Raw genomic sequence first — 12,663 nt, 5'->3', positions numbered from 1 at the left:
AACTACAACTTGAACTTGACCTTGCACTTTAAAAGTCTGCTGACCCAAATATCAACGTCCAGTTTTTGTTTATAACTTATAACAAAAATATAGTAATTATTATTAATTGCTGCTAACTGTTATAATCCATCAAATAGTAGAATTGGTCATTATAATAAAATACGTTGGTACCGGTAGAGAATAAAAAAGCAAACCAGGATATCTTGAAACCTAAAGTTGGAGCTAGAATTCAGTGGTAGATAAATTAAAAATCGTCAGCCTGGCCTTTTCCTGCCTGCAACTTTGGTGAGTCGGCTTCCAGTCTATCCGGATGCAGCTGAGCAGGCCCGCCGTAAGCGGGCGTGCAAGGCGTGCACCGCACGCGGGCGGCACGTCCTAGGGGGCGGCAAATCGAGTGACTTATCACGTAATATTAAAAAAATACAATATCTTTTTACCAATTATTTGATTTCAATATTTCCGAACACAGCAATAGCCGCCCTCGCTTTGGTCGTCCCCTATCAATTTTGACGGGTTTACCCTTTGCATCCCCAAAAAAATTCTCGCTCGCTGCGCTCGCGCCTCCATGTCAGATATTAGTAGCGGTAGGGCGCGGTTGGGCGACGGCCCAGGGCGCCGGATATAAGGGGCACCGCAGGCGCCCCCACCAATCCTTGATCAGAATGTTACTCCTATTTTTGTTTTAAATTTCATCAAAGATTGCAACTTACAAGAACTGTATCCAAATGAATGGATAGCATCAGGGCCATCTTAACTTATGGTGCAGCGTATGCGAATAACCCGGGCGCCGCGGGCTCAGGGGCGCCGAAGCGAATTTGTGTTTAATTCCGCGTTAAATTTGAGAAATTCTCGAACAAACACTACTTTTATGTCCCAAAACTCAAAAAAAATCACGCTCCCTTCGCTCGCGGCTTCTTCACTTCACAGTCGTTTTTTATTATATATGTTTAGGACTTTTAGTGATCCAAAACTCAAAAATTTTCGGGCTTGCTTCACTTTACAGTTGTTTTATTTTTCAACAATATTTTAGTCTACCCTAGCAAAAAGGTAGCGTCGTTTTTGAGTTCTTTTATTAATAAGAAAGTAACTTCTAGTTTCCATATGAACTTTCTTATTTACGGTACTACTTTAAGTCCCAAAAATATGATGATGATGATGATGATGATGATGTCCTCCTAGCCGATTATCGGCTACGGCGGCTGTTCTCATGTAAGGAGATTAGCCAACTGCGCAGGACATATTATAGTGCACAAGCATTTGCGCCGACACAGGTGCACTCCCTATTCCTTCACTCTCATAGCCCGATGGGACGGCAATCCGACACGACCGGAAAGAGATCAGGCGCAGGACCGACATTTACGTGCTCTCCGATGCACGGGTGAATCAATCACCAACTTCCAGGCTTCGGGCTGCTTTGTGAAAGTCTTCTAAAACCCACAAAGCGATTTCGGCCCGACTCGGGAATCGAACCCGAGACCTCGTGCTCAGCAGCCACACTTGCGACCACTAGACCAACGAGGCAAAAAATATAATACATAGGCGCCAACACCAACAAAGAGTTATGTACGTTTGGGCAGAATTTTAAGTAATTTTTGTTTTGAGTTCTAAAATATAACAAAAAAATTCGCGCTCGCTTCGCTCGCGCAATCAGAAGACATGTTCCGGTGTTTTTGCATTCACCAACCAGCAATAACTTATGTACGATTAGGCTACATTTTACGTAATTTTTGCTTCGACTTGTTAACTATAAAAAAAATATATTCGCGCTCGCTTCGCTCGCGCAATCGGTAACTACACACACCTCTGTTTTTCGTATGGGTTTGAATTGCAGTTGAAGGGCGCCGTAGAAATCTCGCCCAGGGCGCTGGTAGAGTTAAAACCGGCACTGATCGCAATTTATCTTTGTTTAATTGTTGAGGCATTCTGTACCGAAAAATCATTTTTCGCGCACGTCCGTTATAGCTTTTTGTTCACTTTGGCTTTTTATGATATGTTTACTTCATGAAAACTCTAAGGAAAAAATCGCGCTTGCTTCGCTCGCGGCTTCATGTACGTTAGCACTTCATTTCTGTGCATGTCTTACTTTTTGACTTTGCTTTGTTAATTTACAGTGGTTTTTATTTGTTTTGTGTCCTTAGACTAAAAAAATTTCGCGCTCGCTTCGCTCGCGCTTCCTTACATATGAAATGTGTCTCATGCGTCGACTTTTTCAACGGGAAACCCACCAAAAACCATTAATAACATATTTTACTGAAATTAAACTTTGCTATAGATATTTAATTTCGTTAGTTTAAGTTACCCATAATCTGTTCTAAGCACTTTGATATACATTATGTTGGTACCTACCCATTAATCACAATCTTTCAATACATAGGGGCCACTTGGGTAATGATTGCACTGTATTGATGCCCTAAGCAATTGCTTAGTCTGCTTATGGGCTAACCCAGGACTTCTTAGGTTACTCTAAGACTTAGAGCATTTCAAGTAAATAAAAAGTTATGTGTAATATGTTATGTACCTATTGCAATATTTATGTATCCAAAAGGAAGTGCGTTTTTTGCAATCAGAGCGGTGCATGTACATATTTTTTTCTGTTGGACAAGTAAAATGGATATGAATGGGCGGGGGGGTCCGGTCCCCCTGGACCCCACCCCTTATATATTTTTTGACAAAACCCAGTATAATATGTAGTCGTAGGGCGGCATAATCGGTTTTGCACGCGGGCGAACAAACAGCTAGCGGCGGGCCTGCAGCTGAGTACCAGTGTTTTACCCCCATTTTACCCGGGAAACGCAATACCCCTATGTGACAGTATTAACTATTTGTCCGGCTCACTAGCTTTAACCTAACCTTTAGGAAAAGTAAAATAAGAGAGTAAAATAAGCCTTTTCTAACCAGCTTTTATATTTCGATGTTCCTAAAACCTTTAACCCATTCTTTGGAGAAATTTTACAAGCAAGAGTTCATAGGTTTGTAATATATTTAAGACATAATCAACATGGCTCTTAGAACTACGCTAGTCGTATGTTTCAACTTATACTGGTCATATTGTATTGTGTTTTGACGTTTAAATGATACTTTGTAATTAATCTTTGAAGTAAAATTATGTGGAAGAATTTAACTAAGTGATTTGAAAAGAAATTGAGGTTTTTGACTCATTCTACTTCGTGGTTTTGACAAAATTATGAGTTCAACTCAAAATTAAATGGGAAAATTTATTTTTATGACTTGAAAAACTTAATGTAATTTCATGATGGAAATTGTATTTTTTTTTCTTGTTTTATGATACGAAAGTAAAAGTAAGTAATTTGGCTAATGACAATGATACCTACATTTCACAAAAAAAGTGAAAAAGTGTCCTATCAGGATTAAAATCATGTTTTTAGGGTTCCGTACCTCAAAAGGAAAAAACGGAACCCTTATAGGATCACTTTGTTGTCCGTCTGTCTGTCTGTCTGTCTGTCTGTCTGTCTGTCTGTCTGTCTGTCTGTCTGTCAAGACCCTTTATCTTAAGAACGCGTGGACGTATCAAGCTGAAATTCACATAAAATACTCGGGTCTATTGTCCCTTTAGGCTGTGAAAATATCAAGCTTCTAAGCCAAGCCAATCAAAAGATACAACCGATTATGTCGATATTTTCAACAAATTCTCGACACTCGCAAAGGAATCAAAACCTACAGGGTACTTCCCGTAAACTCAGAATCTTGAAATTTGGCATAAAGCATTGTTATATAATGCAAATATAGGAAAAATTGCGAAAATCTCATTTTTTTTGTTATATAATATAATAAAAATATTTTAATAAAATGAAACTCACTACCTTATTTCTCACGAACGAATAAAGGTACCAAATTGAAATTTATACCAAATACCTAGGTCTATTGTCCCTTTAAGCAATGAAAAAATCAAACTTCTAAGTTAACGCGATCAAAAGATACAGCAGTTTTACCAACACCTTAGACGAATTTCCGTCACACGCTAGGGAATCAAAACCTACAAGGTACTTCCCGTGAACTCAGAATCTTAAAATTCGGCACGAAGCAACGTTATATAGTACAGATAAAGGAAAAATTGCGAAAATGATAAATTTGAAGTTACATAAAATATTAAAATATTATTTTTGCTTACATGACATAAAATATTTTTTTAATAATTATAAACTTTCCTACCCTTTTTCACATGAACGCGTAGAGATATTAAAGTTTTGAATAAAAAGTGAAATTCATATCAAACACTTCTTAAATATAATGGCCTCTAAACTGTGAAAAATTTTAAATCATTCAAAGGTCATTGGGCACCTTAGTATGAAAACCATACCCACGGCGGATACGAACGAAATATAGCACAGTATAATGATAAAGGCTCTGATTTACTATGGCATTAGTCGCATCAATGTGAACCATGGGAATCTAGAGAAAATCAGGTGTAAACATCAAATATTTTCCTCATTTCAATGGGGAATTTAAACGACCAAGTTTGACGGATTTGAGAAATCATTTCTTTGTAGTGAAAGAGTATACTCGCCATTTATTTCCATTGTCATCAGGTCAGGATCTGATGATGGAAATCCTGAGAAATCGAGGGCAACTATCAGAAATTGTAGGCATGCATAGGATTAAAACTTGATTCTCAGATGTATGTCTGGTGATACTATCAAACAGTGAAGGTTTAGAGCTTATCTGATGATGGAGACGTGAGAAAGTCTCATCACCTAAAATAAGCTCCAACACAAGGTTACGTTATAAATTGTAAAGGAGTTCCCATAACTATATCTGATCTTAGCTGTCGATCCCACAATGGCAGTCAAACCTATCTTTGTGGAAAGTCTTCGCCAATACGAATAAAATAAGCCCAAACACGTGGTAGTTGCAACATACCGTTCGGGAGTTCTCTTGACTCTCTGTAGTCTGCATAATCAAATCAGCTCCAAACCTTCACTGTTTACCAGTACCCTCAAAAATACACTCACATGTCTGGTTATGACTCGATGCGTGCCTACAATATTCAAGAGTTGCCCTCGATTTCTCAGGGTTTCCAGATCCTCATCAGATCCTGGTCATCCGGATTGGCACCTTCCTTCTTTATGAAATGTCTTTAACAATAAAAACTAGCATTGCAACCTGTACAATCCTCTGAAACTGCTTATCTTTTATATTTTTCAAACGATCCTGGACATTCGTCTCCATGGAATTTTAATAAAATATTTATATTCAAAGAAACGTCATACCATTCTCTACGATTTAAAACTACTTTGATTCATGTCCGCCACTTTTTACAAAGCGGGTCAGATATGCCCCATGACTAGGGAATGCAATCCCGACTCGAGATTGCAAATTCGGGATCCCGCGGGATAAGAAATATCAATCCCGCGGGATCCCGGAATTTTCGGGATCCCGTCTAATTTAAAAAAAAAATGAATCCAGATGACTGAAAAAGCTAATAACTGCTTGTTTGTGATAGTGAGGTTAATTAAAATAACATATTACTCGAAGGAAAATAAAAACCTTTAATTCTTTAATCTTACCAACTAAATAATAATCAGGTTGTAAGGAAATTAACGTAGGTAAATTAGGTAATCAAAACAATAAGCTTATTTCAAGGGAATTAGGAAAAAGGGTGATTTTGAAAATGACTCCTTAAAAAACAAAGGGTATTAATAGTTTCATCTGCTAAACGGCATCTAATGTGCGTTGCAATGTACCCCGCTGCTGAGAATGCCCTTTAATACCGAAAGGCATTCGCGTTGAAGCGTTGACGCTGGTTGGCAACAGCGTGGCGAAGCAATCATATGCAAACTGCAAAAATCGCCCCCTTGTTCCTCCACACTCAAACAAATCCATTTCTTTTTTAATGGTAGATTCTAATTTGTCTAAGCTTGTGAACGTAGATATACGTGCAAAAGGACTTGGTTGTGTGTGTGTTGCGTCGCTGACCACTGCCGCCCAATCCCGTCAATCTCGAACGGGATCTCGTCATATGATGCGTCGGGATTGATCCCGAAAAATTACACGAGATCTCGCGAGATCGGGATCCCGTGGGATCGGGATTGCATTCCCTACCCATGACCTTTAAGACATAATTAGTTATTTTCAATCAGATTTCTGAATGATGACTATAAAATGTTGTATATAAATAACTTCAATAAAATAACTTTTACAAGGTACTGGCCTACTATTTTAGTTATATTATAAAATAAAAAATATTAACTATTTTGACTCTCACGAAATTACCATAACTATGATTGTTCTAAACTGAACGGTTGGCGCGAAACTCACTTTTTATCTATACAGCATTTGTACGGAACCCTCGGTGCGCGAGTCCGACTCGCACTTGGCCGGTTTATTTTCATGTTAATGAAAATATAATGCTCTTTCACAAGTGTCTTGTGAAGCAACTTTCTTTATGTCGAGGACAGCAGTTGGACGTGTTCTATCATTAAATATGACAACTTCAAAAATCTGGGGCTCTGTTTGATATTTTTATATCGAAGTATTCATAAAATATATTCATCATGTACACTGTAACTAATATTAAATTATTGCTTAATTTTGAAGGCTTAATAGGAGAAGCGATTTATTTGTTATTTTTACGCTACTTTTTATACTAACATTGATTTATTTAATACTTCTCCTATACGTTTGTCTCACAGATATCAAATAAAAATAATTTGACTGAATTTTGATTGATTTACTAATTAATGGGTTGTCGAACAAGCGGTATTTAAGATCACAACTATCCTTCGATTATAATGTATGGCAAAACTTGATTTATATTTTTTTCAATCAACTTCTATTGCCATCAACAACAGGAAATTAGATCATTTTAACAGAATACGCAATTAAGTGACGGATAGTGTTTTTTTCGGCAATCAAAAAGGTTCTAATGACGATAGTGTAAAGGTATTTACCCTATTTATGGCTTTCTGTTTCCGAGATTCATAACTGAGATGATTATCGCTTAATATTGCTTGTTTTTGATCAGGAATCAAAATTATTATGTAGCACATTATTGACCGTACCTTACAATGTAGGTAACATTTAAAAAATAATAAGTAAATTATTTAGGTAACACGATAAGTGGTAAAGTATACGAAGGATCATTTACCTACTAAACTTAATTCTCAGTAACCAGAAAGCATAGGTACTTGGAAATCCCATTTTAGTCAACTAAACTTTAGTTAGGTACTTAAGTCAATTTGTTCTCTTGTTGATGTGGCGTTATCTCTGTTTAACACAAGCTTGGCAACAAATCAATGAAAATAAGTCAAAGGAAAGCTTTTTTTGAGGTACCTACTCCTCGTAGTGCAACCGTTTTGAGGCGTTTCAGATGAGGCGCTCCCGATAACATTAACTACTAAAAGGTACGTTTTGAGGAGTACCTATTAAAGGTGCGCATCGGTAGCACCTCTAAATGGTGACTCTTGAATATCTCTCTTTTGAGTAGGTAGATAGTAAGAATTAATCAGAATCACCTAATTTAAATCAGATAGGTAACCTAACATGGTTTGGTGATGAATATATTGACTGTTTCTAATTTCATTAGGATACCGTTCCGTTTATTGGTAGCATTTCAATTTAAAAGATTAGCATTTTGAATTATCTCAAATTAAACAGTAATAAAATAGTTTTATTGCTTATTAATTTATGTTGTTTATTTCTTTCTTAGTTCTTGATTTACATTCTTGGTCACTTTCACGGATACCTATATTTGTCTTATCTTTATAGATTATATTTGATTTGGTTATTTCTACAGACCTTATCTTGCACAGTTACCTGTTAGGGACAGGTAAAATTATCCAATCAATTTTTTCAAAAGCCGTTTTCTTCTAAAACGCTATCGGTAAATTTCAAATCCTTGACATTTTCTTCTTTCTTTTATTACCATTTTAAGAATCAGAGCGTGCTCTATATTTTTTAATAACGTAACGAATTAGATCGGCATTTGATGTTAGCCGGCCTTGCAAAGAGACTGGTACAATCACATCAGGAAGATATTGTAAGCTCGTTGACATTTTGACAACTAAAAACGCCCGCGGCCATACATAGGCTATGACCACTATAAGCAATTTGATAGCAGCCGACTGGGTTTGCGATTGGTTTAGTACACCTTTCCATATATTTAAGAATAGTCGTTTCCCCTCGGTTTCACCTGTGTCCTGTGGGAACTACTGCACGTACCTGGATAAAATATAGCCTACGCCACTCGAGAAGAATGTAGCCTTCCAAATTGGACTGTCATTTCTAATCAATTTTGATCATCTGATGAACATGTTTGTCAAAGTTATTTTTTTTGGGTTTTGGACTTCGTTGATTCGTGATTTCTTTAAATTCGCTACAAATTAGCGGCTCACTCAGTCGGCTGCTAAAAGTTTGCTCACTGTGGACATAGCCTAAATGCTCTGATTATCCAGATTTCAGTTTGAGAGCAAGATGGAGCTATATCTTTTGTATAAATCCATCTTTGTCTATTGATCTGGGATTTGGATAATTTTAATGTGTCATAATAATTTAGATCTAGTCTAGATTGTGATGAAGAATTAAATACTTTTTTATATAATTCTAATCGTATATGGAGATTTATTAGCATAGTGTAAACATGTTCTAGTTGTGCGAAATTAGCTAGGTAATATTTCTTCTGCAATGCTTCGTGCTTAAAATTCCGTCAAAACGCATCACTTGTTTTCACGATTGATCGAGCCAGTGAAACCACTCTCAAGTTTATTGTTTTAGTGTGCTGCAAACTTGTTTTGACAAATCTCGGTGTTTCATTCTTCCTGTTTGCAGAAAAGTCCAAATAATATTCTTGTTTAGTTAATTTAAGGAAATCTTAATAATCTTAATAGTTTGTGCGTTTTGGTCATGCAAGCGTAGGTTGGTAACGGTAGATTGAAATAAAAACGAATACAGTTTTTGGGGACCAAAAATGACTATTGGGGTTTGGGGGAAATTCCATCGTGATTAAGTATGTACCCAATTAAGATGAATTGGTGCTTTATATAATGCAGATTAAAAATACCTTCGTGTTACTACCCTTTGGAATGACTGTTTGTATGACAGTTCTATTGAAAATGGCATTTTGAAGAATTGGAGATCCAATGACACCTTTATTCCTATCATCATATTCCACAACACAGATGTTTGCGGCTTTTTCATGTAGGTTTATTATATCATCATGATCATCCTCCTGCCCCTATTTATTTGGGATCGGATAGGTTTATTTTCTTAAAAATGGGATATTTGCAAAAAAATACTTTTGTATTTCTTTCAGTAGCTTTTGCTAGATTATTTGTTTCATTCATAAACAAAAAAAATGTTCTATAGACTTTGACATCACCATAATCGCAAAGTAGGTAACTCATAGTGCGCCTGCGCCCACTATCAATAAACAATTTACAGTTGATGAGAAATAGCCTTAAGAGCGAATAGTAGCAAAGTCCTATAAGGCTATGTGGGTCAATAACCTAACAAAATAATACAGTAAATGAAAGGAAGATGGTCCTTTTGAATTGACAGCGGTTGTGGAATATTAGAAGGATCTATTCAGTTTTATGATTACTAAAAAAAAATTGTTTTCCTGAGATGAAACTTAATAAGTAGTAGCGGTAATAATAGATTTAGATTTATAGATTGGTCAAAAAGAAAATTATATAAACCCATTACAAAATATACTTAATCATTAATACCTCAGATGAATAATATACCTAGCTATCCCAAAAACAGTATGTCATAATTATTGCTTACCTTTATAATTGCTATAGCTACAGCTAACCTATTAATCATCCTTCCATTACAATTGGAAGGCAATTAAAAGGGAAAAGTCCAAATAAAAAAGGTGTAATTTTTATTATAAGTAGTAAAGTTTGAGATGACGTTATCGTTTCGAAGAAGCAAAAGGATCACGAAGAAATTATAACTGTGTTTAAGCATAAGCAACTTAGTCAAATAAATAAAGATAAATTATGATTTTCAATGATACACACCCACTTTCAGATACAATATATAATTATATTAATTAAATACATGAATTAAGACTTAACATGAACACACATGAACGTTATCTTAATCGAGAGTTAAAAGGCTTAAGACAAATCGTTATTGAGCATATCTATCACTAACATTTTAAGTTTATCACAATCATTACTCATTTCTTATTCTACCATGCATTGGAATGAACACTTCTTCAAAAAATATATTCTAAATAGAGAATAGAATTTGCAAAACACTATCGAATTTACGAGGCTCCTGATTTTCTTCAGGTTTCCACGAAGCTGTTTCACACATCATCATATCTTCTTCAATTTTAGATCTTTCCTTTTTAGAGTCAACCATTGATATTTCTTGCTTTGTACTTGAAGGTTTTTTCTTGCCTCCATCTTTCTCGATTTTAATCTCTTGGTTTATGTTGAAAATGTTTTGTAGTGGTTCCGTTCTATTTGCAGGTTCTTCTCGCCCTTCGATTCTGATGTCACTGTCTTTATTAGAAACTGTACCGCGGATATTCACAATGACTGTTGGTTTGAGTACTGTTTGCGAGTCCCTGTGGCCAATGTGGCTTTGTCCAGCCATTGTATTAGTCCACGGTATATAATCACTTGGGTTACTCTCCGTATCAGTATCCGAATCAGTTTCTAAGTCAACATCATCCTCTTCTCCTTTATTCTTATTTTGGTTCTTATTTTTGTTATAAGAAACAGTTGGTGGACGCGGGCGTTTGTCCTTTTTAGGCTTTGTTGTAGTATGTTTATATTTGTTTGTATCTATATAGACTACCACTTCTTCTCTGGACTTCATTTCGTCAGTCGAGTTAATGTCAATGCTTTTAGGGAAGCGGTATTTCATTGATGGCATTTCAATCCTATCGTTTCTCCTTGGTATGTATTCAGCGTCACTTGGCAAATGAGAAGGTTCATTCTCATATCCATACCTAACATAATTTTGAGACAGATTATTTTCATCGTTTTGGTTTATGTCCTCAGGCAGTTGGGAGTGGATTCTCAAAGATTCTATGACGTCACGGAACAATGACCGCTTCTCGTGGGTTGTGGCTATTTCCCGAGTTTTTGTTGGATTTGCGCTGCATAAGATTATCATGTACGTGACGCAGATGAAACACTGCATCTGTAAAAGTACAAAATACTTGGTGTAATAGATGCAAAGATAAATGCTGCAAGTGTTAAAGTAGTTTCGCCTACTGGCCTACAATCCGGTTTGTGGTTAGAAAAAGTGATGGATCAGAAACAAGTACATTTAATTGAACAAAGAGTTTTATGCTAAACGACGATAGTAAACCCGTAATAGCTTAGAAACTAAACTTTCTTCAACTGAATAGACTTTCTTTGTCTAGCCAAATTGAATAAGGAAGGAAGTAAAAAAACTTAACAAAAAATATTCTATAATGCTGGAAAGCAATTTGAAATTAGAAAGAAAATCTTATTGATTTATATTGGAGTTAGAGTTAATTGGTTTAATTACAATTTATGTGCGTATAAAAGGATTACTCAACATTACGAACACGTGGCGACTACTACTCACCTACAGGTTACAAAATTTAATCCTTTTTCTATATTTTCCGACAATCCAAAACCTATTATATTTTAAGCACACTAAAGTCTATAATGAGGTAATAGTAAAACTTACCTTGATAGTGTACCGTGGATCGCGTTCACGGCACGACTCGCTGCGCAGGAGTGGCGAGATGCAACCGGGAAGCGTGGGGCAGGTTGACTGAACTCCACTGAACTGAGACAGGGGTGGTCAAGCTAGATAGACGTTCCTTCGTCTATTTTGTTAATGTCCAAGGAATTAGATTTTTCGATGCAACGCTCGAACGATTAATGCAAAGAAATTTAGTATTGTTGGAATGGGGCCCATGTGAACATGGGGCCAAGTCCAATAAGCTGACGCTTTTCGAGACAACTTCAATGAAATGACATTACGAGAAATGCACCCAAAGACAATCAAGAATAGTTTTACACAAACAGACAAGTTTGTGTAAAACGTAATACTATTGCAGAAATGAAAACTATTGTAATACGACGATAGTGGTCTTAGATATGGAGTACTAAAGGATGCTATGAAAACGCTGTGAAAATGTCATGTGGACACTCGCCAGCTCACTTCTTGAGCGCTCGGGAAATTGTATGTTTTATAACTTTTCATCGATATTATGCTTACGATTAAAAAGAATAGCTAGCAACCCAATTAACCAATTACATTCAATTACACTTTTTTCACATCATGTGCAATTTTCCCAGGCTTTAGCACCTCTGTCCAGAATTAAATGGCAACTTGTCTTGTAGGGAACGACTACACTTCTGATGTCCGGAACTGTGGCTATTACACCACTCTATCAATGCGTCTAAGTGGACTGATTAACGACCCTATTTTGACAGGAATAAGGAAGTTCGGGATGGAAGGATAAGGTGGTAATTTTTTTGCCTACCGTATACCATTTGTGTTGTGGGGTTCAAGAACTGATTATAGTATTGCAGTGTTTAGTTTTTTTTTTTAATTATGGAATCTAAGGTCTATTACGATACTATAAGGCTTATTTACGTTTTTCTTTGTTTCTTTAGCAGCTGGATTGGTTTGGTTTTCATCAAATAATTATATGACGACATTGCATTATCATCTTCGTTTAATACTTGTGTGTTAAATAATATT

The 12,663-nt window shown here is 36.2% G+C and overlaps 1 protein-coding gene across 1 annotated transcript; it reads right to left on the bottom strand.

Annotated features, from left to right (window-relative positions):
• Positions 1-10,129: 10,129 nt before the first annotated feature.
• Positions 10,130-11,118, bottom strand: LOC124630723. Its single transcript, XM_047164702.1, has one exon. It carries the CDS (start codon positions 11,116-11,118, stop codon positions 10,195-10,197), a length of 924 nt encoding a protein of 307 aa, XP_047020658.1. The 3' UTR covers positions 10,130-10,194.
• Between the last annotated feature and the right edge of the window lie 1,545 nt (positions 11,119-12,663).

The sequence above is a fragment of the Helicoverpa zea genome, chromosome 5, assembly GCF_022581195.2.
Source record: "Helicoverpa zea isolate HzStark_Cry1AcR chromosome 5, ilHelZeax1.1, whole genome shotgun sequence".
In the NCBI taxonomy this organism is placed as follows: domain Eukaryota; kingdom Metazoa; phylum Arthropoda; class Insecta; order Lepidoptera; family Noctuidae; genus Helicoverpa; species Helicoverpa zea.
This window is presented reverse-complemented; position numbering and strand designations above follow the sequence as displayed.

What these genes read in the sequence shown, in the direction of transcription:
- LOC124630723 (XM_047164702.1), bottom strand. Translation starts at nt 11,118, where the DNA reads ATGCAGTGTTTCATCTGCGTCACGTACATGATAATCTTATGCAGCGCA.